The sequence below is a fragment of the Propithecus coquereli genome, unplaced genomic scaffold (assembly GCF_000956105.1).
Source record: "Propithecus coquereli isolate 6110/MARCELLA unplaced genomic scaffold, Pcoq_1.0 Scaffold144, whole genome shotgun sequence".
Taxonomy (NCBI): domain Eukaryota; kingdom Metazoa; phylum Chordata; class Mammalia; order Primates; family Indriidae; genus Propithecus; species Propithecus coquereli.
Genome location: NW_012138747.1, coordinates 557,710 through 584,159, shown reverse-complemented (window position 1 = coordinate 584,159; position 26,450 = coordinate 557,710). Strand labels below are relative to the sequence as shown.

The 26,450-nt window shown below is 36.6% G+C and overlaps 1 protein-coding gene across 2 annotated transcripts in view; it reads left to right on the top strand.

Annotated features, from left to right (window-relative positions):
* PTGER3 (prostaglandin E receptor 3 (subtype EP3)) overlaps nucleotides 1–26,450 on the top strand; it is a 219,951-nt gene that overhangs the window by 62,147 nt on the left and 131,354 nt on the right. Inside the window, exons 3-4 of one of the 2 annotated variants that reach the window (XM_012639938.1) lie at nucleotides 6,443–6,534; nucleotides 8,593–9,121. The exons of the other annotated variant lie outside the window; for it this stretch is intronic. Coding sequence (XP_012495392.1) covers nucleotides 6,443–6,534; nucleotides 8,593–8,596 — 96 coding nt within the window. The 3' untranslated portion in view covers nucleotides 8,597–9,121. Of the gene's footprint in view, nucleotides 1–6,442; nucleotides 6,535–8,592; nucleotides 9,122–26,450 lie in introns of those variants that run through there. 2 annotated transcript variants of the gene reach the window in all.

Below are 26,450 nucleotides of genomic sequence, written 5' to 3'. Positions count from 1 at the left end.
TTAGGAAAGAAGACATTCTCAGGCACATATTAAAAAACTAAGAATGACTCACTTATATTTAGTAATAAGTTGGAATAGGGACATATTGTATGTGCCCTCCTAATGAAAAACAACTAGTTGGAGAAGAAACCAAAAACTTTCCTAGCAGTGGAATAATGACTTACTATTCAGAAAAAATTATATCTAAAGATTTTATCAAATGTTATGGAAGAAGCCATTGTATATTCTTCCTTGCAGAGAAGCATTAAACCATTAAAATTTCCCTGCCTCTGAATACCCCCCGACAAAAGGCTGGTTAGACTTGTAAGGTATTTAGAAACTCTCACTTTTCATTTATATAATGTGGGTCAGAGTTTTGAAGGGAGAACTTCTTATTTATTATTCTGTATCATGAAGTACAGAACATTTCTGGGTGGTACATCTTCAGTGTTGGCATCCACGCTTCTCAGAGTTTTGCGGGGGCCCAGACACGACAGCAGATGTTCCAGGCAACGTAATCGGTGTGGTTGTGGTGTGGACGATATTCCATGGGAGACTGAGGAGCGACTATTTCTGCTTGGGAAGCTGGGGCGGTACTTTATACAAGGGAATTTTTTAATATTGGATCTTTCTTCTTATCTTAGGTTTTTGGCTATTGATCGTCAGTTTGTACTTTCCCAAAGTGGTGTCAAAATCTTAGACTTGTTTGAGTGGTGTAGCAGTTCTGTTTCTCCAATTGCTGTCCAGCCCTACCCGATCTTAGTCCAAAAGCAAAACATCCATTACAGCCACCTGGATGTGCGCACCCTCTTGGACTCTCAGTCATTCGAGCCTTCCCCCTCTTCCCTGGCCGTCCTTCTTTTCCTGTCCTATACCTCCTTATGAAAACTCAGCCCCACTAAATTACTTTTATATTTCCCTTTTCTCTGAATTCTTAAGGCTTCTACAATCTGTGTACTATTGTGAGGAAGCCAGTGTAACTGTATTTAAGTCCTATTCTCCCTAGAATATATTTTATTACTTTAGAAGAGGAAAAACACAGAACCTCCTTAAAAGGCCAAGACTCAAACAGAAATACTGAAGGTCATAAAGCCTAGTAACAGTATAATCTTTTTGACTGTGAGGCTGTAAAAATCCCAGAAGATGAAATTATATAAGGAGAAGGTTGTAAAACATTAGAGCCTTTAATATAGTTCGAGTTGCTCAGAGTCTCACGGAGAGCCATGAGAATGATCTTTAGAAGGAGAGGTCCTGGCCTGCCCACTTAGTTTCTCTAGGCGGTTTGAACTCTGAGAAGAGAGATAAGAAGGGAAGGAAACCTTGGAGAGTAAGAAGGGGAAACCGTTTCTTCTTGTTGTTAGCATGATAGAGCAGGCCCCGCAGCAGAAATGATGGCTCACTCTCGAAAGAGTAGCAAGTAAATAATGACAATAGATAATGTGTCAGCTGTACCCGTTTCCTTAGAATTTTATTTATTCCTTAGAATATCTATCTTCATCCTCTATATATAATAATTAACTAATTCACTTTTTACTCTAGAAAGTGATCTTCTTAAAGTTAAATAATGAATTAGGTGGGCACCAAAGGCCTGGTTTCTAGTCCTGGTTTTAGGTCTAGATTTGAGCAAGTTACTTAACTTTACTGAGCTGTAACTTTTTTTTCACCTATGAAATGGAAATAATATCTACTCACAGACACTGCATATAAAATACTTAGAAATCATTCATTCAAACACCACATAGTAATGAAGTTGTACTGTGGCAGACTTTGATCTAGTCTCTGAGAGTCTATCAACAAACAAAAATCTCTCCCTGTGTGGAGCTCATCGAGTAGCATAAATGGCCAGGTCACATGTTACAGTTTTTCACTCTGCTCAGTTATTCACATCTTTCTTTTTCTTTCTTTCTTTTTCTTTTTTTTTTTTAATGAAACAAGCATTTGCCAAATAACATATGCTCTGGGGTGTTTGTGGTGGATTAAATCTGCAAATCTATTACTGGGCCTAGTGATGGAGGAGAAATAGGAAGCTGGGTTCCAGATAAGACTTTGCTGCAAACTAGCTTTGTGACTATAGAAAAGAAAACTTGGCCTCATATCCTCCTCTGTAAACGACAGAGTTGGATTACATGATCTCCAATGCTCCTTTTGGATTTAAAATGTGCAGTTTTGTTTACTCCCACAGGGATCACCACCCTCTTGATGGTAGCTGGCATGGTGCCTAAGAAGAACTTGCCAGCGCTCAGGATATGCCCTGCAAATTCTAGCAAATTAGATGATGGCAAACATCACCATGCTATACTCTGGCGTGTGATTATGTGCCATTTTCTATTATTTCTTGTTATTTCAATTGTTTTCCTACTATAGTACCCATTCCTTCAAGACAGGCAGCAAGAAATGTGTAATACATATTATGGTCTGTATCAGGAAAGACTCCTTTGATATCAGAAGACTGGATTTTAATTTTAACATTCTAAAGTTATCCATATATTTCCCCTGTGAGTAGGTCACATTCTGCCCCCACTACCTTATATGTTTTATTTATTAATTCAACCAATTAACCCCTTTTTATATATCATGAAAATATAAAATTTAGTTTAGCCATCATCAGAATGATTGTTCATTCCAGATTAATGAAGTTTTATTATGCTTGTATAAAAAAAGAGAGACAAGTTTATAAACATTAGAGCTTAATGTGCAGTACCTGTATAGCTAGCCTGAATACTGCAATACCACAGTTGAAAGCAAAAACCTAAAGTTCCCAAGAGACTAGTTTTATTAGCATAGGTGTGAAAACCAATTGTAGGGGGTTGGAGGAAGTGAGGCAGTAGAGTGTGATTAGCACGTGTGGTCTGCAATCAGACTGCCTGCAACTGATTCCAAACTCTACCCATTTACCTGCGGGTGAGCGTGGGCAAGTTACTTAACCTATCCCTGCCTCAGTTTTCTCATATGTCAAGGGGAGATGATAATAGTGCCAACTCTAAAAAATTAAATGAATTAATACTTTATAAGGAAGTACTTTATAGTTCTGTTCACTTGTGTAGAAGGGAGAGGAAATAGGAGAAGCAGGGACTATATATCACTTAGAGAAGCTAGTGGTAAAGGGAAGCGAGAGATGGGACTGTACTTCCAGGAAGTGGTAGAGTCAAGTGGTCAAGCACAGGTGTTTTTGTGTATTTTGTTTCCTAAGATACGGGAGGCCTACGCATATTTGCAAGTGGATGGAAAGGAGCCACTGGACTGGAAGATACAAGAGGGAGGGGCAGTTGAGGAAGCAGGACGATCTGTAACAAGGATGTGGGTAACTAGAGGTGATGGGAGGGGATTCTAGGGTGGTTTTCTCTTTGTTCCTTCAAAATCCAGCTAGCCTTGATAATATGTTACACATCTGGCATTGAAATTCTGAAGGCACAGACGGTGATAGTCCTTGGTTGTTCAGGATCGGGTGGTGGATGGGGATAAGTTAGTGAGCTGCTGGGGGCGAGCAGAGGAACTCTTAATGACATGATGCGAAGTAGCTACAGCCCTGGAGTGTAGCTGAGTCATTCTGGAAGGAACCTCGCGGACAGGCTAGCACAGTGTTCAGCACACAGCGGCAGTGTGGCTCCGCAAACAGGCATCAGGCATCCTCAGCCAAAACAGAAACAGCCACAGGCTCCACACTCAAGCCGTGGCAGAAGGCCAAACAAATGGGCTGTATTCAGGGGTCTGTGGAGTGACCACTCACACATTATCAAAATTGCCACAGGAAATCATTTGGCTCAAGAGTCAAATTCAAATTGCAAGACCACTCCCCCACACGCAGACGTAGTTGGCACTATATTAACTGAATTTTTTAAAAATCCTAAAATATGGCTTAGCAAATAAAATCACTTTTTATTAAAACTCTGAGCTTCTCATATCTAGAGAGAAGACAAGCTTTGCTAGCGGATCGGATATCATGTGTATTTGGCAATTTGGGAAGAACACAGCAGAGCTGGGAGCTTAGCTTAAACAAGAGGAAAAGGATGTATTTGAGGCAGGAAGACCTTGGGAAACATGAAGAAAAATCTTCATGGTGGCAAGAGCTGAGGTGTCTAAGAGAGGCCAGTGAGTACCTGGCCATCCTACACCCTCAGGAAGGGCCATACTTGGTGTGAATGAAAGTCAGTGTATTAAAGGGGTTAAGCATCAGATGGAATTAAATGCAAAGGCGTTTGGCATCACTTGACACATGGTAGGCTTTATTCTTTAGCAATGGGAAACTTTCAGAGATATTTATGGTTTGCTGAGGTATTCCTTGGAAACAGTATGAAGGATGTATTAGGGAGAGGGAAACTCAGGTCAGAAACAGTAGTATGAAGGCTATTATTAGGTTAAATCATATATAATTTCCAACAGACAACTATTTTTAAAAAATAGAATTTATTTTTTAGAGTAGTCCACAGAAGAATTGAGCAGAAGGTAGGGAGATTTCCCATATACTCCCTGCCCCTACACATGCATAGCCTCCCCCTGTATCAACATTCCCCACCAGATGTTTGTTACAGTTGATGAGCCACATTGACACATCATTATCATCCAAAGTCCGTAGTGTACATTAGGGTTCACTCTTGGTGTTGCACATTCTATGGGATAGGAAAAATGTATAATGACTCGTCTTTACCATTATGGAATCCTACAGAATAGTTTTACAGCCCTCAGAATCCTCTGCGCTCCACAGACAGTGCGGCAAGGAAGCATGCCATGCTTCAGGACTCCTGGCTTTTCACAAATTACCTTGCGTCACAGCTTTAGTTCTTCCCGGCCTCACCCCCGGGTGTTCAACACTGGGCAGGCATATAATATTCAAATTCCATCTGCTGCTAAAGTTTAACTTAGATATAAAGCAAGCTCAAGAGCATTTACTTGGTTAAAGCAGTCTAAACAAGAACCAAGTAGCCTAGTGTCAGGAAGAGAAATCTAGTGGTCAGCTAAGGCAGGAACTTATCCTGACCAGTCTTTAGCATATGGAGAATCTTCTCACACAGGAGTACAGAGGGGCTCTGAAAGCCTCACAGAATAAATAAGAAAACTTGTTTTTCTTTCTTCCTAAGTCTGACCACTCTTCTAGAGCCATTAATATTTCTGTGGAAAAGTGTCACTAAACTTTTTCTCTTTGGTCTGAAATAGATATTGGCCAAAGTGTAATTTTTACCACAAAGAAAACATTATTTTATGATCCTTCAAGCAGCACTGCCTTTCTAAAACAGACATTCATCTGCTTAACACTGTCAAGAAATGGAAAACTACAGGTCTGTCTGGACGACTTGTGTAATGCCATGCCACTTAGGAGGGCCATGCTGTTTAAGATAATCTTAATTACATTTTTGAGGGAAAAAAGGACTCCAGGAAGCCAATAAAAAAGACTGAGGAAACATTGACTTTTATTTCTTTCTGCTTTTCTTATAACAATTTCTTATAAAATTTCATTTCATTCTGCTTTTTCTTATAAGAGAACTACTGAGAAATATATAAAAAATAAATATTTTTTTCAGCTATGACATTCAATGAATTTAGGCTATAATTTAGAAAATGCTGCTGAGGGATGGGCCTCAGGACCAGTTATGCAGCATCATCCATTGAAAATACAAGTCCTTATTGACCATGACTTATGTGCCAGGCATGGTTCCTTCTCTCCCGAAGCTTATAGCTTAGATACAATGACGAGTATTCAATAACTGATCATATAAATAACTATTAATTTCAAACTACACGAGTTCCTGAAAAGAAAAATAGTGAATGTCATAGAGTGGAGAGCCAATCCTAGTCAATGGGATGTTCCATGAGGAAGTGATTTTCCAAGTTGAGACCTGTAAGATGAACAGAAGTTAGCCAGGTGATGAAGGAATGGAAGAGTACTCCAGGCAGCAGAAACTGCAAGTGCAAAGGCCCTGAGGTAGAAAGGAGGATGGTACTGTTCATAATGTTCAAAGGTGGCTAACACAGTCTAAGCACATAAGAGCAAAAGAGCAAAAGATTCGAAACGAAGCTGGAATTGCAGCCTGAGGCCAGATTAAACAGGGCCTTTGATGTCATGTTAAGAATTCTGGTCTTTATCCTAGAGCAATGGGCTGGAGAGTGATTGAATTAGATTTGCCTTCACCAATCATTTGAGGTCAATGAGTTTTTATTCAACATTTAACAAGTGCTGCGATAACTTCTCTGGGGACTTAGAAGTCATATCGGACATGGTCTCTGCTCTCATGTAATATTTGTTGTAGCAGTGTAGGAGAAAATGAGTGTGAGTCTAAGCATGAAGGTAGGAATGAGATAGTCTTGGAAAGATAATACCTAAACATCTTTATTTGCTCTATCACAGCTATGATGAGTTAATGTGTGGGTTTAGGTTTTCTTTTCTTTCAAAATGTTAAAGGAAGTGTCATCTGACAAAAGGAATCATAATCAATAATTCTGTCCACTGAAACCCTCTGTCTGTTCACAGATCAGGTCCCATACAAACAACTATGCATCCAGCTCCACCTCCTTACCCCACCAGTGTTCCTCAACCTTGACGTGGAGCGACCATTTGGAAAGGTGAGATTCAGTAGCTGCCTGGATTTACAGCATAGCCTCCCCCACCTCTCTGTTCTCAACTGAGCTCATGCTACAAAGGCAGAATATCTCTAAGAATTAAAATGCAAATTAAGCATACACATCTGATTAAGGAATGTTGGATTCCTTACAGGAGCTGTTGTTTTTAAAACTCTACTTCTTAAATCTCCTCCAACTAAGAGCTTTTTGAAACTGGCTCCAGTCTGGTCTTGTGACTGATCGACTCTCTTGCCGTCAAAGAGTCTGCATGTCACTGATTTTTCATGGCAACGACCATCTCCAGGAGTATTTTAAAGCTAAACTACTCCGGTTTTAGGTGGACATCAAAATCCAGTGTGTTCACCACATGGCTAGCACACTCTTGGTTGTGCTTTTGATTAGATTTATTTTGTATAAAACATGTACTTCCATGGATGAACATTCTAGAAAGCAGAACATAATGTTGAATGTGATGTGTGATTGGCTGTATCAAATTTCAATCTCCTTCAAACAGTTCTTTTTGATATTTCAGTTAGTGACTGTAGGGTTAATTGAGTGAAACGTCTGCTGAGTATTACTGCATCGTGCAATCTTTTTTTTTTTTTAAGAAAGAATGTGAAAAGGTTTGATTGTTTTTTCAAAGATAGCACACTTGACTTAGCAAATAAATCGAATTCTTCATTTTAATGGAAAGTCAACCTGCTCATTTTATTTTATTCTCTGGGTAATGTTGGGTACAAGTTGTTATTATGGATGTGGACATTCAAGCAGTTCAATTTCTTTGGCTAGTTTTCCTCCCCTGGTTGAAGTAGCTGAGAGACACTCTGTTTTTTAGGGGAAGACTTGGGTGTGTTTTTCAACAGAGATATAGGGTACAACTATGTCTATAGAATAAAATAGCCTGGTTGACTTTGGAAAACAGCTCAAAAATCATGAAGCCAATACAATTTTTACTCAGCTCTCCTTTAGAATCCTACATCCTTCCCCTAATATCTAATACATACTTGCACTATTTTGCTATAAATACAGATTCCCCAGGTAAACAAATGAAGGGGAGAAAGGAAGATACTTTGTTCCCATCTCTTTTTTGGTAGGTTCGCTCTAATTACATTTTAAATTTTTAAAGTAAATCTCATTATACTTTTTCCCCATTATAAAAAAGATAAGTCATGTTCTCTCTAGAAACTTTGGGAAATGAAGAAAATTAGAAGGAAAATCAGCTTACCTACCCTAAGTTTCACTACTCAGGAAAAACTCATCATTGTTTTGATATACTTTTTTCTGTCCTTTTTCCTTTGTACTTTTAAAAATTTTGTTTTATATACTTATGGTATTATTATAATTGCATTTTTGAAATTTTTTTCATTCCTTTTAACATAAATAAGCATTTCAAGACTATTTTCAAATTCTTTTTAAAGTTATTTTAATATTTATAGAATAGTCCACCAAAAGTAACACTATAGTTTACTTTATCATGATCTGTGGTCGAATGTGGCACCACAATGAATGGTACTGTATCATTACCCAAGGACTGAAATGCGGAAGGTTTTTTTTAATATTTGTAATTTTTTTACTGTAAGAAAATTTTAATGAATACATAATATATAATTTTTAATGTTCTTTAAAGATGCATGTAGTCAGATTGCTTTCCCAAATAATTATAGAGACTTAAAATTTCATCAGCTATGGGTGATGAAATTTGCTTCACCCTAACCAGCCCTGTATATTATCTTAAAAAAAAATAATCAGAATACTTTGCTGGTTTGATAGGAGAAAAATTGTATTTCCGTGCTATTTCAACTTGTACTTTTACTTATTTCTTTTTAGGCTATAGTTATGGACAAATTGGGGCTTGTTTTTATGGCAAGATTATTTGACCATTTGATGTGCCTACAATTGCTTTTATTTATAAAACACATGTAATTACTTCAAACAAGAATGTTTTGACCGTTTAAGGCAAACAAATTTCTCACTGATATCTTACTCCTCACATCATACACAAAATTAAAAAAAGTTATCCCTATTCATGCTTATTGCATCTTTCTCTCTCTATTCTAACAGATAATGAAAGAACGAAGTTGGACTTTTTATTGCAATTCCCGTTTCCCTGAGTTTATGTATCTCTTCCCACCTGAGAAGGAGAATTTTATATTTTGATTTGGATTATCTCTTCATTTTTATCTTGTTTTTGTTTTCATTTTAATGATTTTTCTTGTCAGTAATACTCACGATGATTAGGTTTATTATTATAATCTATGCCTCTGAATATTAAATTGGCTTGTTGGATAGGATTTTGAATACATATTTAAGAAATTGGGCAGAATTTCACAGATAATGATTGGTGGAAAGATTGAGAAAAAGAAAGAGCCATGTTCCAAGAGTTTTCTCCCATTTCAAACCTTTACCTGAATATTAACTGATGTGGACATCTTTATATTTTTATGATAGTTTTGATTTTATAATATCAGGTTGAAAAATCAGTATATGTTTTTGACACTGAAAAAAGTCAACATATTATGAAAGCAAGAATTCAATTAATAGGGCATAAATTTAATGATATGGAAAAGCATGTTAAAAGAAGACAGGAGGGTACCATGACAAATGATATTAATGCCAAACATGTGATTAACATTTTAGAGACATTGTGTCCCTGTGGGCTAATCTTAGAATTAAAACTTCCTGTCTCAGTTCTGGTTATGTGTCATTCAGTAACTCAGGAATCTGCTTAATTGTTATTTCTAAGCCTTTGAAAACATAGTAGTAATGCAGCTAAGAGGCACCCTTGAAGCATCATAAAAAGCAATTTTGAAGCTACATGATTAACATGAATCTTAGTAAATTAATCTATAAACTGAGGATAATAATACTTGTTATTGTAAAGTGTAAAGTGAATGTAACACAATAGATATTCAGAAAGTATTAACTGATTAATTCTTTATTCAGACTTATCCCCAGCTATATGTGTCTCAATTTCAACCATAAAGTGGCTCCCCAACTGCATAGGTTTAAATGTCATGGACAGAGTCAAATCCAAATGCCTGGATGCTATTCTTGTTCATAATACTTCATGATTATTTTGCCCATGCAAAACCTACCCACCTCCCACTTGTTCAAATCTCACTCTGCCCCTAAGGCCTTGACCAATTGAGTATCTTTGTTCTCTCCTTATCTTTATTCCCAACTTTGAAGTTACATAGTATTTATTTTGATGATTATTATATTATTTTAAAAATATTTTCATTGTGTGTGTCTTTTTCCCTTGACAAAACTCTAATTTGTGGTGGATAGAACCCATTTCTTATATTTTTTTGATAGGTCTCTTAGCACTACCACAGTGTTTGACACCTAGAAAGATGCTATTTATTTAGTAAATTATCAGCAAAGGTAACATTTATATACAAGATTATCAGGTGAAAATTTAAATGAATGTGACAGAAATTATTTCCATGTTGTTGTTCAAGATGGAAAATTTCATGTTAAGCTCCCCTGATTTAAAAATGTCTATATCCAGGCAGAATAATCACATGCAGTTTTATATAATAATGTTTATGAAAGCTCTTCTTGTAAAAGTAATAATTAATAAAATAATTGAAAGAATTTTAAAAATAATCACTATTTGGCCAAGATATTTTTCATAAAATAAGGAATGATCTTTGTCCAATTAGCTTGAATTCTGATGGAGGGAAAGTATATGTCAGTATAAAATACCTATGATACTGTTTTTAAAAACAGACTTTAGTTTTTAAAGCAGTTTTAGATTCACAGCAAAACTGAGTGGAAGATACAGAGGATACTTCTGTTTAGAATCCACAGAAATGTATCCATTGCGTACTAACTTCACTTAAAATAATAAATTCTGTTATATATGTATGTGCTCAAATATTGTGGATCATGATTCAGCAACACACTTAGTGATTTTTAACAAATACTTTTGTCTTTATTTTTGTTATTATCTTCAATAAACACAGATTCTCATTATTATGCAATGAGATTATAATGAGGACAAAACTAAACCTCAAATAAAATAAGTTCCTTAGGAACTCTGCCAAAAAATGTTACAGGAGGACAAATGGTGCCTGATCCACAGTTTAATTGTAATTATGGTAACTACTGTAAAGCCCTATGAGATATATATGCAAAGAAATATGTAACATTAACATGTTTTATAAGTGGGCTGTGCAGACATGGTTCTTGACTCTCTCTCTATATATATTTTTTTATTATTTCATATATATATAATATATTATATGTAATTTTAGACCTATGACTTTTGCATTGGAAGAAATGAACTCCTGCCTACTCTAACACCCATCCAGTTGCAGCACCAGTGCTTCCATCCAACCCTAGAGCAACCCAGTATGAAAGAAAAAAAACAAATAAACAAACAAAAAACCCAGCTGTGCTGTTCCCGAGAGAGATTGGGCCAGGGTAATGTGAAGAGGCATGTCAAGCCATGCCAAGATGTTAGAGCCAAAGAGAACAGGGAATATTAGGTTTAGAAGATTCAGTTTTCATCAGAATTCCATCCAAATTCTTACAACGAGGGAGGAGAAAAGTAGAGTCATTATCTTTCACATGTACATGTGTGTGTGTGTGTGTGTGTGTCCTACAGTTATTTACAGTGGTCCACAAAATATATGAAAATTCAGACAGTTGAATTGGCATGCCTTTTTACTACCTATAAGAAAAACTTTTAAAAATTAAATAAATAATCAAATAAAGGTTTTGAGGAAATGATATAAACTATCTAAGGGATAAAATTTTTTTTCAACATCCTCATTTTTTTCAACATCCTAACTCATTCAGATAATTGTCATTATATAGGTATCTTAAAGATATGTATAAAATATATCCTGTTATATTTTTAGTTACTATGACTACTTAAATATTTAATTTCTGTCTTAAAAATATTTGTACTCATATTTTTTGGTAATCCAGGATTTTACTGAATATTTTGTTAATTCAAAATATCTCTAGGCTCATCCTATGGATAAAAGTGTTTCTTTATTTCTCATTATTTTCATTAGCTGAAATGCTTTTTGTATACAAAAATAATTTGTGCAATATATATTTTTGAGAGCTTTTGTAGTTTTTAAAAAAATACTCAACCACATTGTAAGCTCCTTGTGGGCAGGACCTGTGCTTTATATATCTCTTGTATCTACAGAGCCTAGCACAGTCAGTGCTAAGCACATAGAAATTGCTCAATAAAAACTTGATGGATAGCCTAAGTGACCAGACTGCAATATATATGAGTGATGCTTAAGACAACTGGGTGGTGTCACACGATGGGTAAGGGTGCATTTAGTTGGCAGTTGATTCTCTATTTACTTTTCCTTTTTGATATGTGCTATTTTGGTCAGTCTTTAAATTTGAATAGTACAAGGAAGTCTCTTTCAGACTTCTTAAAGAAAACAGTTGTAAATATTTTTTGAATATGGGAGGGTTGCTATTGGAAAAAAATGAGAGAAATATAAGCTTATGTATAAAATAACTTGTTTCTTAGCCAGCTATCTGGCTGGCTATTTCTTACCTTGGCATAGGAGCTGAATTTTAACTCTACACCTATGGGCAAATGAAGATATTATAGAAGATATATAGCCTGCAAAATAAAATGAACATAATTTGCATATATGAGGACATTTTTTATACATTTTACTACTACTTTGAGAAAAGAATAGTATTCTCTTTTCAGAAATAAGGACACCAGAGCCCTAGTAAATGATAACAGTCTTTAGTTGAAGTCTTAATGAAAGCTGGTGATTGCTGATTATGGTTTTAATCAAACAGTTTATTGATTTAACTTGTAACTCAAATGCTAAATCTCTTTAAATGCCTTGGAATTACATAAGAAATACTTATGGAGCATTCCTTTGAGAAAATAATAAGCTGTAAAGTTGCAGGTACACATAAAAAACCTAAGAACTTAAGTAAGAAGCAGAAATACGATGGCCCAAGAAGGGTGGAAGAAAATACACACTAAAAAATGACAATATTATTAAAAATACAGGCTTAAAGTAAAGAATGCTAATAAAAATGTGAAATAAAACAGTGAGATATAAATTTGTTATAAGACTGGAAAAAGTATAGCTTAGTTGTAGATGCTCCATGAATACTTACTGACTGTGGTGGGGGCAGGGAGATGCTGCCGCTGCCGCTGCTGGTAAACAATAACAAATAGGTTTTCAAGCAAAATTACGTAAATGTCATACTAGGAAACTATGAGGTGAATGGGAAAAGGGTAGTAATGTATTCTTTTATTTATTTACTTATATTTTTATTGTTACATAATATTTTACATATTTATAGGGTACATGTGATATTTTGTTGCATGCATAGAATGTGTGATGATCAAGTCAGGGTATTTGGGGTATCCATCACCTTGAGTATTTATTATTTCTATGTGTTGGGAACATTTCAAGTTCCCGTTTCTGCTATAAAGACTTGGAAAAAAGTGAAAAATAAATTAAAAGATTGAATTAATCTCCTTTCTATGTATCTAACCATCCTTTATGGATTTTTTAAAGAGATGGAGTCTTGCTATGTTACCCAGGCTAATCTTGAACTCCTGGCCTCAAGCTAGCCTCCTGCCTCAGCTTTCTGAGTAGCTGGGATTATAGGAGTGAGCCATTGCACCCACTTCATCCTTTAAGTTCTATTAATTCTACTGGTATTTCTCAATTCTGCCACTCCATTTTCACTGCCATAATCTAAATCTAGGCCTCCATCATTTCCCATCTAAATGACCTCAGTAACAGGTGTCCTGCCTCTGATCTTGGGCCCTCCAATTATCTTCCATACCTGGTTACAGAGTGATATTTGGTTAATAAAATACAAATCTGTTTGTTCTTTCCTTTCTTAATTTCTTTAATATTTTTCCATGATCTTCAAGATAAAGTTAAAACAACTAAATTTAGTCCACAGAGCTTTCTACAACGTTGTCTCTGCTGAAGCTCTGATCTTCTCTTCCGTATCCATCTTGTTTTTCAGCAATGCCAAACTGCTATCTCATGTCCGTGTGCTTTGCACATGCTGTTCCTTCGGTACTGAGTACTCCCTTCTCCTCTTCTGTACATGACTAACACTAACTCATCTTTCAAGTTTCCACTCAAGTACCACTTCCTCCAGGAAACCTTCTTTCTTGAGAAAACATCTCTCAGTGTTTAGTTTGTTGGTTTATTTGTCCATCTTCTTTGCTATCCAAGGTGGAGACTATGTTTTCCTTTTTTGTACCTGGTGTGTCTGTTGTGGTGTATGGCATAGAGCTGGTACTGAACAAATCCCTGCTGGTGAAAGAAAGAACAGAAAGAAGATATGCCACAATCAACCATGAAAGCAATAATTCTAGATAATTCAAGGCCCAAACTATCCTTTTGTTGCTTAAAACAGATAATTAGCCACACTTTCTGAATAACCATCCAATTGATGGCTTTCCAGCCACAGACAGAACTGATTTTGTATTATACTTGAAGCAGGTAGAGATTCTGTGGAGATAGCAAACAAAACTGAGAATGAGTGCCACAAACTTATTTCACTTCATGGAGGTTTAAACTCAATCTTGGAAACTCCAAGGAAACATAACAAATTAAAAATGTTGCTTTCCAACTTGATCCAGCATTTCTTCAAAGGAAGAATAGTGTAGTCTTTTAAAAGGAGCTCAGCCTTTGAAGTTGGGCAGCCATGGGTTTGAAAACTGACTGACACTAGGCAGTTGTGTGATTGAATCTATATTCTATATCTAATCTATATCTAATCTTGCTTATCCTTAATTTCCTTACTTGTAAAATAGAGTAACACCTAACTTGTATTCTTGTTGCAAAAGTTAGACCAAGGTATGTAAGGCCTTTATTTTTAAGACTGCTATAAATCCCCAAAAGGCAAAGGTGGACCAAAGAAAGCCATTTACAGGACGCCTCAACTTTGAATTTGTGGATAGAATTGGGATCTGAGAGATAGGAATTATATGTGCCCCAAAGTAGCATATGGGCATAATAGGGCCCCAAGGAATTTTACTACAATCCCTTTGCAAATTTCCAACCATTCTTTAAAGAGTTAACTTGAAGTATCTTTAGCCAGCTCCTGAACCAATGGGATTTCCTCTACAGGTGGCAGCAAGAATATTCCTGCCAAAAATGAGAAAGTGGTTTTGAAATAAAACTCCCAGAGCATAACTGACAAATAAGTACTTTCAGAGTTAAGAGGAAACAGCCTGAGGCTAGAGCCACCATTAGTATTCAAATAAAGATGTGTGTTATGTGATAAGAAAGAGCAAAGAGAAGCAGAGGGTTACCAATGAAGCCTATTTCAGGGCCGGCTTCCGAGTGCCTCTGGACTACATCATGATATCAGGGCTAGTTGGTACTAAGGGAGATGGTCTCCCAGGGCACCCGTTCATAAAAAGGAGCAGGGTGCTGCAGTCAGCCTATAAGGCCAGAACATTCAAGTTACAGACCTAGCAGTTGTGCTACTCTTAACTTACCGCGCAGCTATCGTCATATTGCAAAACCCATTGGTGCTACCTGGAAAAATGGCAGATGCTAAAAGGGAACTCATGGACATTTGGTGTAGCATTTCCCAAACTTGCCTAATCATACCAATTACCCAGGGATTGTTAAAATAGAAAATCCTGTTCCCTTCCCTGGAGGTTGAGTCAGAAAGTTGGGCATAGGGCTGAGAATTTTATGTTACTTTAAATAAGCTCCTCCCAGGTGATTCTTCTCATCAGGCAGGTTTGCAAAGATTGATATAGTCCAGTGGTACTTCAAGTATTGCCCACAGACCAGCAGCATCAGCGTTACCTGGGAACTTGTTAGAAGGCAAATCCTTGGGCTTACTCCAGACCTACTGAATCAAAAACTCTGGGGTAGGGACAGAGAAGGGGCAGCAATCTATGTTTCAGAAGCCCTCTGGTGATCCTCATCCATACTAAAATTTGAGATCTGCATTTGTCAAATGTGGCCCAGAGAGCTGAAATTTGGGATTGTAGCTACAGATTAGGAAATTATCCTGGTCCAAATTCTCCCAGGACTAGAAAGGGCTTGACTGAAATCCAGGAGCTGATCGCTGCTCTTCCCTTGACAGCACTATCTCCTTTTCTATTTCCTAAGGAGAAGTTTACTTCTGTGGCTCCCTTTTAATTTCCCAACTGATCAAGCTCACTCCCCTGTCTCCTTTCTGATAGCAAAGATTCTTTGTTATTTATTTTCCTATTGAATTTCTGCTGCTTCTTTGCTACTGCCTTAATGATATTGGTTGAATGCCCCACTGGCTTTGACTATTTATCGTTGAAGCTTACACTTCTGTCAAAATGTCTTTCAATACTGGAATGTATCCAGAGATCTGCTATAATATTTTTTGAAGGAAAGTTTTAGAAGATAACAAACTGTCTTGCCCCCTTACCAAGCCTCACCTTTTTTTTTTTTTTTTGTCTTGGAAGGCCAAGGCAATGCTTAAAGATATTATCCATTTTTAAAATGGCCATGAACTGAAGGCTAAGTCCTGGGATCACTGATATGCAACTATTCACATTTAGTGTGCAGCAGCAGAGATAATAAAGCAATCAGTAATCAGCCAATGAGACAATTAATTTTCTGGCATAGCAGTGACTAGCGTATATTAGTATTAGTTTCTTAGGGCTGTCATAACAAAGTACCACATGCTGCGTGGTTTTAAACAACAGAAATGTATTGTCTGATATTTCTGGAGGCTGGAAGTCAAAGTTCAAGGTATTGGCAGGGTTGGTTTCTTCCATGGGCTGGGAAGGAGTCTCTGTTCCATGCTTTTCTTCTAGCTTTTGGCAGTTTGTTGACAAGATTTGGAATTCCTTGGCTTGTAGATGTGTTTCCCCATCTCTGCCTTCATGCCCACATAGTGTTCTCCCTGAGTGCCTGTATGTATCCAAATTTCTCCTTTTTAGAGGATGCCTGTCATATTGTAATTAGGTTAAGATGAGGCCTGCCCAACCTCATCTTAACTAATAGTATCTGCAATTATCTTATTTTAAAACAAGGTCACATTCTGAGGTGCTGGGAGTTAGGAGTTCAACATATTAATTTTGGAGGGGATGAAAAAATTCCACTTAAAATAGTTGGTTGGTTTAGGGAGGGAACAAAATCTAAACTCCAAAATTGTAAATACCTTACCTGATGTTACTTGTGGGATTTAATGGGGTTAAGAATTAAATAAAAATCTTAATGATATATCAGCCCTGGCTACAATTAAGAAATCTATAAAGCATTGATTAAAGAAATTGAAGAGGACACAAATAAATTGAAAGATATCCCATGTGCATGGATTGGAATAATTAATATTGTTAAAATGTCCATAACACCCATAGAAATCTATAGATTCAATCCCTATCAAAATGCCAATGAATTCTTCACAGAAATAGAATAAATGATCCCAAAATTCATATGTAACCACATTAGACCCCAAATAGCCAAAGCAATCCTGAGAAAAAATAATAAAGCTTAAGGCATTGTACTACCTGATTTCAAAATATACTACAAAGCAATAGTAACCAACACAGCATGAATCTGGCATAAAAACAGACATGTAGACCAATGGAACAGATTAGAGATCCCAGAAATAAAGATTTTTGACAAAAATGCGAAGAACACACATGGGAGAAAGGACATTCTTTTCAATAAATGCTAGGAAAACTGAATATCCACATGCAGAAGCATGAAACTAGACTTCTATCTCACCATATACAAAAACTAACTCTAAATGGATTAAACACTTAAATGGAAAACCCTAAAGTGTGAAACTACTAGAATAAAAGATAAGAGAAATGATTCATGAAATTAGATTGGGCAAGGATTTTTTTTTTTAAATATGACCTCAAAAGCACAGGCAACAAAATCAAAATAGACAAATGGGATTATATAAAACTAAAAGGCTTCTGCACAGCAAAGGAAACAATCAATGAAGTAAAAAGACAACCTACAGAATGAGAGAAAGTATTTGCAAACTATGCATCTGACAAGGAGTTAATATACAGATTATATAAGGAACTCCAACAACTCAATAGCAAAAAACCAAGGAGTTCAACTAAAAAATGGGCAAAAAACCTGAATAGACATTTTTCACAAGAAGACATACAAATGGCTAATAGATACATAAACAATGCCCAACATGACTAATCATCCAAGAAATGCAAATCAAAACCACAATAAGATATCACCTTACCCCAATTAGAATGACTATCATCAAAAAGACAAAAAATAACAAATGTTAGCAGAGAAAAGGGAATTCTTATGCATGGTTTGTAGGAATATAAAGTAGTACAGCCATTATGGAAAATAGTATGAAGGATCCTCAAAAAAACTAAAAACGGAACTACTAAATGACCTAGCCATCCCACTACTGGGTATATATTCAAAGGAAATGAAGTCAGTATGTTGAAGACACATCTCAATACCCATGTTTATTGCAGCACTATTGAGGCACGGACTTGGGGGGGGGAACCAGGGGCAGCACACGTAACCTAAACATCTGTACCACGGGGAGTGCGGCGGGAGGAGGGGGGAGGAGGGAGGAGGGAACGGGTATTTGTATACACAAGGAGTGCAATGCGCACTACCAGAAGGATGGACATATTTGAAACACGCACTTCGGTGGGGGGGGAACCAGGGGCAACACACGTAACCTAAACATCTGTACACCCATAATCTGCTGAAATAAAAAAAAAAATATGGAATCAACCTCAATAATCATCTACAGATGAATGGATAAAAAATGTGACATATATACACACACATACACACACACACACACACACACACACACACACACAACAGAATACTATTTAGCCATAAAACACAGTGAAATCCTATCGTTTGAGGCAATGTGGATGAACCCAGAGGACATTATATTACATAAAATAAGCCAGGCACAGTAAGAAAAACACTATGTTATCTCACCCATATGTGGAATCTAAAAAGTTGATTTCATGGAAGTAGAGAGTAGAGCAGTGGTTACTAGAGGCTAGTGGGGAGGGGATACCAGGAAAGGTTGGTCAATGGGTATAAAGTTATAGTTCAAAGAATAAGTTTTGCTGTTCTATTACACGGTAGGGCAACTATAGCAAATAACAATGTTGTATATACTGCATGATAGCTAGAACAGAATATTTTTAATGTTGCCACCACAAAGAAATGATAAATGTTTAACATGATGGATATGGTAATTACCCCAATTTGATCATTAAATTTCAAATATATGCATTGAAACATCACATTGCACCCCATAAATATGTAAAATTATTGTGTCAGTTATAAATTTAAAAATTAAATTAAAAAAAAGACAATTCAGAAGTGCTGATATTTCTGACCCTGAATTATTTGGAAGTCTTTCCTGTAAAAAAATAGTACAAAGTTCATAAAGCACATAGTGGACAAGATGTTCGTGTTGTTTGTATCAGATTTTAAATGATCAAATTAGATTAAAGTGAAATTGCTATGTTTGTTTCAGAAAGGATGAAAGGTTGTAGGAATCCCTGTAGTTCTGTTATCAATGCAGGTTGCTTTCACTGCTTTAAATACTCAGATTTCTTCCTGGTAGTTTCCAGATTAGAGCCACATACTCATCTAGGGGTTGAAGTTTGAAGGGAAATCAGATGCTACCCATTTAAAAGAGGATGAGTAAGGATTTGCAACGTCCTTTGGACAAGGGGGCAAACAGGTGCATGACACTATTACTGAGCGCAGAGGGGAATGGTGGTCCCACTGTTGCCTTCTTGAATCAGACTTGCTTATTTGGGGATTTTAATTTATAATATGGACCTGTACACAGACAAACCTTCAGAAGAACGTAACAAAGAGTTGTACTTCCCCTTTATTCATTAATAAAAGCCTCATCTCGAGGGTGCAGTCAACTGCCCCTACTAATCCCTTTGATTTCAGAGTCCAGTTGTTGGCACCAATTCATCTCGGTGCCCTAGAGGCCTCTACAGGCTGTACATGATCACCCAGAACAGTGTTCAGTTTTGTTTCTAAAGTGCATATTATTAGCCTGATCCTGACCTTTTGGTTGTGCCAATAAAATTCCATTGACTGTACTTTTTGATTTCATCACTGTATTTATGTACTCCCACCCCACTTTTTAAAGAAAAAATAGTGGTTGAAAATACATGTACTTGTGTTCTAGGAAGTGATGCAACTTTTTTTGGAAAAATAATGAAACTTTAAGCATATTTCTGAAGTTCTTTTTGTATAAACACTTCTTACTGTGTTTTCCCAGACAGTGGTATTTATGAAACACTCAGCTGATACTAATCTGGTACACAGCTGAACAAATAATTTTCTTAAAGCAGTTCCCCAATAAATGCTTATAATTACTTAGAGTATCTTTCTATATACTAATGATTGTAGAAACAGAGAGCCACTTAACAACACTTACCGTGTCCTGCCATGATTTCGCATTTCGCTCAGACTCCAAGACCGTGTAAGAAACTAACCCTTGCTCACAGTGGAGATAGCTGCCCGGTGCTATGGAGGCTCTCCTCTCTGGCGAGGATGGAAATAGCTACTTTGAGATGCCATAGACACAGCCAAAGTCCAATTAAGATCAATCCCAGACTGGGCGTTGGGAAATTTCTTTATCTTCCAGGTTTACATTGAACATCTTGTGGTGGTCTAAAAAAAAAAAACTGTGTTATTGTACATAATGATGAGATTAGTGAACCTAAAATGTATTTATGTAACAATTCCAACCTTGAATAAATGCTAAATGAAATAGGACTGAAAGTCTTTCAAGGAAGAAGTTCTGCTTTAGGAAATAATGGCCAATTTCTAGTGATATTATCAGATGTATTATAAAAAATGTTTTATATTTCTGGTGTCTCTACTGTGGAAAGAGGACAAAGGCAGAGTAACTCCAAGTGCTTCCAATCTCTCCACAGAACAATATCAGATCATTAGGAGAAGGAAACATGTCTCCACCTGATTTCAGTATTGTTTTTCTCAGTAGGCATTTTTTCCTTCCCTCCTTTCCTCCTTCCTCCTTTCCCTCCTTCCTCTCTCCTCAATTATTTCAAATACTTAATAAATGAATGAAATCCACTTGATAGTACATTACCTGGGCATAGGAATTAGGTTATCTCTAGAAATGTGAGAATCTATATAATGCAAATGGAAAAGGGAAGTAACACTTTTAAAAATTTATAATCTATAGTTTCTTTATATCCACTATCTCATATAATAATCACTGCTTTTCTATGAGATTGTTATATAAACTTCCATTTCAGAGATAAGAAATTTCAGCCCATCTCTAAGTTAGGGCTTAATTAACTTGCTTTCTATAGGTCTATAGTTTTATATAGTGGAGTTAGAATTCAAACCCAGATTTGTCTGGCTACAAATCTTGGCTTTTCACTGTGACTTTCGAGATATTTCCAATGTTTAAAATGGACTGAGATAGGATGCTAGAAATTATGTTAGCCATAAGGAAGCAATTTCAATTTTTTAAAGAAATGATGAAATTTAGAAACTTGCCATCTTCCTCTATTTCTTTGCTCATTCTTCATATAGGTAAAGATGAAAATTCTCTGAAACTGTGGGTATTATTCTTAGCCAGAAAACATAACTATAAAGGATACCTCACCTTAATTTCATCTTCAAGAGCATATTTGTACCTTCTTTCTTAAACCCTTACATGTCTTTTTTTCCTCTCGTTTTTAGTTATTTGATATATATAGAAAACAGAATTTCATATTCCCAATTATATGACTACAAAAAGACATCCGTAGTCTATGATAGCAAAATTCTGTCAAGAAACGATATTGAATTTGCTTTTCCAGGTAAAGAAAACTATAATAATGAAAGGAAAAGGATATTAGACTTGAAATCAGAGGTACTGGTTTTGGATATAAACTCTTCCTCTTATCGTCTGTTTGAATTTGTGTGAATGATTTAAGAGCTTTAAGCTTTAATTCCCCCATGTGACAATGATCTTAATGCCCTTTTGCAGGATTGCTGTGAGGATTAATATGAGGATGCTATGTTAAGACTCCATACATTTTTAAGAGTAACGCAGACACACAGCACTAGTACTGCCAGTCCCTCTTCCTGAGCCCGTGGAAGACCCTGCCAAACTATCATGGTATTCTTTCCAGCAGATTTGGACAACGTCGTAAAAGGAAGCCTCATAAAAGCCTTTTCTAGAGATTTCCCCAGGAGACTACCCCACTTAGTGGACCTAACAATCTAGACAAATCCTCTTCGTCATGCTGGGTTCCGGTGAAATGCATCTCGTTGACTTTTTCCACCTAAAGCCTAAAGCACTGAATTAGAGTTTTGGGCCTTTAACTTAGTTCCTGTTAAAATACAGCTATTTTAATGAGTGATTTCTATATTCTTTCCTGGGAGAAGCTTGTGATGGAGGAGTTGGGGCAGGGCAGAGAAAGCATCAGAGTACTCAGAGGGGACAGAAAGGCTTGCTCATCACTAGGACAAGGCTGGCAGGGAGAGAAGAGGGGGTCTGAGAGGATGAAGGACAAGGTTTCCCATTCCTGCAGTCTCTTCAGACTCAGTCCTGCCTATGTGAATGTATCAAGATTTTTAGTCTATTTGTCACGACCCCTCACAAAAATAGCTGTTCTCATTGGACATCATCTGTGGTTTGGCATCCCTCTAAGCAATTCACATATTAAATTATAGCAAACTTATGCTATTTTCTCTTTTCCACAGATGAGAAAAAGAAAGTTCAGAGAACAAGTAAGGTACAAAGAAGTATTAAAACCAGGTCCACTTGAACCCAAACCTCCTCACCTTCTGCCAACTATTCTGTTTGTCATATTTCCTTAACTTGAAAATTTGTATTTTCCTTCCTATCAAGAATGTGAAGGAAACTGTACCAGTCAATCAGATTAGGTTACACAGCGGCAGCAGCAGCAGCAACAACAACAAACCCCTAAATCTTCGTATTTTAAAATGGCAGAAGTTAGCACTATCGGAGGCCGAGGCGGGCGGATTGTTTGAGCTCAGGAGTTCGAAACCAGCCTGAGCAAGAGAGAGACCCCCTCTCTACTAAAAATAGAAAGAAATTAATTGGACAACTAAAAATATATAGAAAAAATTAGCCAGCCATGGTGGCACATGCCTGTAGTCCCAGCTACTCAGGAGGCTGAGGCAGGAGGATCCCTTGATCCCAGGTAGGCTGACGCCACGGCACTCACTTTAGCCCAGGCAAAAGAGTGAGACTCTGTCTCAAAAAAAAAAAAAAAAAGCAAGTTCCTTCTGGCTGAGCTTGTGATTCCAAGTTCTGCTAATTTTAAGCTTTTTCCATGTGTTGACTGACTTGGCAACGTGGGAGATTATCAGCAAGCAGGCCATTTTAAATATGGGCAGATACAGGGATATTTTTAGCAAAGCTGACAAAACAGGTTGGTCACTCAAATTACCCAATTTAGACTTTATGGTTAGAACAGCATATGGTTCAGAATTGCTAAGACTGGTGCTTTAGTCAACAGAAACATTTTCACAGGCATGTTGGTAATGCAGCACATCTCTGGGAGAAATGCAAGAGCATTTTCACGTTTCGTGCAGAAGAAATACATCTGGAGTGCTTGTAGAATTTGGTGCCCTCTCCAGTGAAATAAGGTTATGGATCTGTGAACTGAAAATCTATAAATTGTTGAGGTTATTAAAGCATATTCCAATTCAAAACCAGTAGACTGGCAGAAACTTCCACTTTAAAGACTCCATAAAACTTACGTTGACCTTGAATTATTATAATAAAGCTAAGGAGTGTGATACAGTATAAAGAGCTTTAAAGAAGGTAAGGTTTATAACCCCATCTTAAAGTTACTTAACTATAAAAGCTTTAGTTAATTTCCTAATCTTTGAGGCTATTTCTCATCTGTTATGTGAGGATATTAATACGTAAATGTGGCAAATACTGTTGAATCTACCCCCAAAATATATCTTGTACTATTCACTTCTCTTCATTTCTAATATTTCTAATTCAGGCAAAACTCATCTTTCCACTAAGCCATCACCAATGCTTCTAATATTCCTCTAATACTCCCAATACTTCTACTCTTGCCCCCCAAGCCATTAATTACTTCAGTAGATATAAGGATTGTTCTTACCCCAGGATCTTTGCACATGCTATCTCACTCTTTTCCCTATGTCCTACATGATACAGCTCTATTTCTTTCTTTGCTTAACAGCTTAAATACTTAAAACAGCCTTTCTTGGTCTTCTCTCTGTAGTAGTTTCCTCTTATTACTTGCTATCTCAGCTCCTTTATTTCCGTCATGGTACCTATGCTAATTATTTGTTTTTGTCTGTTTACCTTTTTGTTTTCTGTACTGGAATATGAGTTTCACAAGGGCAGAGGCTGGCTTTGTCTTGTCTATCTTTGTATCTACTGAGTACAGTGCCTGGCATATTGGAGTTCCTAAAGAAATATCTATGTAATGAAGTGAAAGAGTTGCTGTGAAGAATAAGTGAATTAATTAAGTGCATCTTAAGTACCTAGGTGGTGCTCAGTAAATACTGGTATTCTTTCCCTTTTCTCTTTACTAGTGCTGCCCAATCTCCACCTCTTCTAATCCATACTTTCCCTGCTGAAGGTACACTAGCATATTTTCCCATCACATTCAAATATCCAGGAACTAAGAGGAAAAAGATCATGAAGTACAGGGAGCAGAAGAGATTGCTCTTGACTTTGGTACATTTCTCTTTTAAAACATCTGTGTTTTCGTAATTCATGCATTGACATGCTTACATGACCTTTCCCACTCCAAATCTTGAGGTTTGGGATTAGCTGACAAGCATTAGTTTCTTACTCTCACTTTCTATAGCTTATATAGTACCTCTTAGTTTGTCTTGAGATGTTACAAAAACATTTTAATATTTTATTGCTATTTTATCTTATTATTTAAAAAATGAGTGGAAAATGAAAATATAAAAATATAGAAACGAGTGATAAAAAGTCAGAGTAAGAAATAATACAATTAAGACTAAAACAAAAATAATTAAACATGTAATAGATTGTTAACACTTAATTTCCATTGGATACATCAAAATTAAACTGATTAATAGTATGTTCATTTATAAAAAAAAGAATAAATTTAAAGAATAGCATGAAATGCTGGAATTTATTATCAGGAATTATATCTAAAGAGTGAGGCATAATTATGAAGTTTAAATCAGTTTTAGCTCTCTGTGGAACAAAATCCCACTATAAAATATATTATTTTTTGCATGTTTGACTTTCTTATGTTTTAATCTAATTTTGTTTGAAAGTAGCAGACTTTAGTACATTTGTCTTTTAATACATCCGTGCTTATTTTCCCCCTTGAGAGATGGGCAAACCCACCCCGTCAGTTTACTTACGAGGAACTCGTGACCCAGTGAAGTGTGAGGCGAAAGTGTGTTAACCACTACACTCTGGAAACCAGGCGAGACCCAGAGAAGCGAAGGAATTAGTCCTACAGGCCTGCCTCAATTCTTGCTGTTAGTTGCCTGAATGTTTTTAGAGTCCAGGTCAGCAGGCACAGGAACAAGTGTTAATTTTAAAGTAATCTCTCATAGTTCTGGACAAAAATTCATTTATAAATGGTGTCCAGTTTGGGGTGGGAAATAGTAACTAGCAGATAGCCAACGATTCTAGATGCACAAGAAGAAAGGCCCTCAAGATGTCCTCTACTTTGTTTTCCTCTTGGTTAGTTAATCTCTTCATATACAATAGGGTGTTTACTTCAGTCTATTTCTCCTTTAAGACAAGTGAAGGTCAATCCATGGGGACCACACCCTGTACCTTCTAAAACAACTCTACTCTAATGAATCAGATCCGGAAGAAGTTTTCTGACCTTCCTACATGTTTTCCCTCACTTCTTAACTCCTACTTGTTTGTGCTGCAATTCATTTCTGGACTTTGACACATTTACTCTTTAGATGTGGATATGTTCTACAGTTGCTAGACTTGCCCATGTTCTTAATGTTGCTCTGGATTTGTGGAAGGGGTTTTGGAGTTCTTCCCACATTCCCAGCATCAGTTCCCCAACAAGCCTACCTCTGTTTCCCTCTACTATCCACCTCCCTGAATGCTAATTACCAACCTTATTGCATGAGCCACATTTCAAGTTCTTGATAGCCACATGTGACCAGTGGTTACCATATTGGACAGAATAGAAAGTTGTATTGAACAATGCTTCTTTGGGGTATCCAGACCTTCACCTATCTATGCCACCATCAGTATAGATGACAACCTGTCCAAAATCTGAGCAGCCCAGACTGAAATGCCTCAAATGCCCACAGAACTCTTTGGCAAGCTAAGTCTCAGTACGAATGTCCTTGACATTTTTTCTTTTTAGTTAATGATGCATGTCATTGGTTTCCAAACTCTTTCACAAGGCTTACAAAATACATCATGACCTTTACCATTTGTCTAACTTCATTATTTCTCTTTTCCATGAACTGTACTCTTCTGAACTACTTTGTATTTCTTGACTCAAAGTTTAAACTTGCTATTTCTTTTGTTTGGAATATTCTTCCTTTCTCACTCAATGTCTCAAGTATTCTTGCCCCAGTGGTGTTGTGGGACACTTTAAGGAGAGGTGCTTAGTCCTTTTGGCTAACTTAGAGATGTGGGGTTAATTTAATGTTGCTCAACTATTTATATCATTCAACATCAGAAAGCAATTTAGGCCAGAGGGAGAATGGGAAACTCAATTTTGTAAGCAGAAAATTATGAAATACCAAGCTTCTTAAGGCAGGAGACCTTCACCTTAGGCACTTAGACTGTTCTAAGCATTTTGTAAGAAAAAATTTTTTTGTATTTTTATCTGTAGATGTGTGGGTATGTGTATGCCCCCCCACTAAGACCTTTTCTCTACTCCCCTTCACCCCACACATGAAAAGACAATAGAGGAGCTCTGTGGATAAAGTGCAAACTGTTTTTGAATCTAT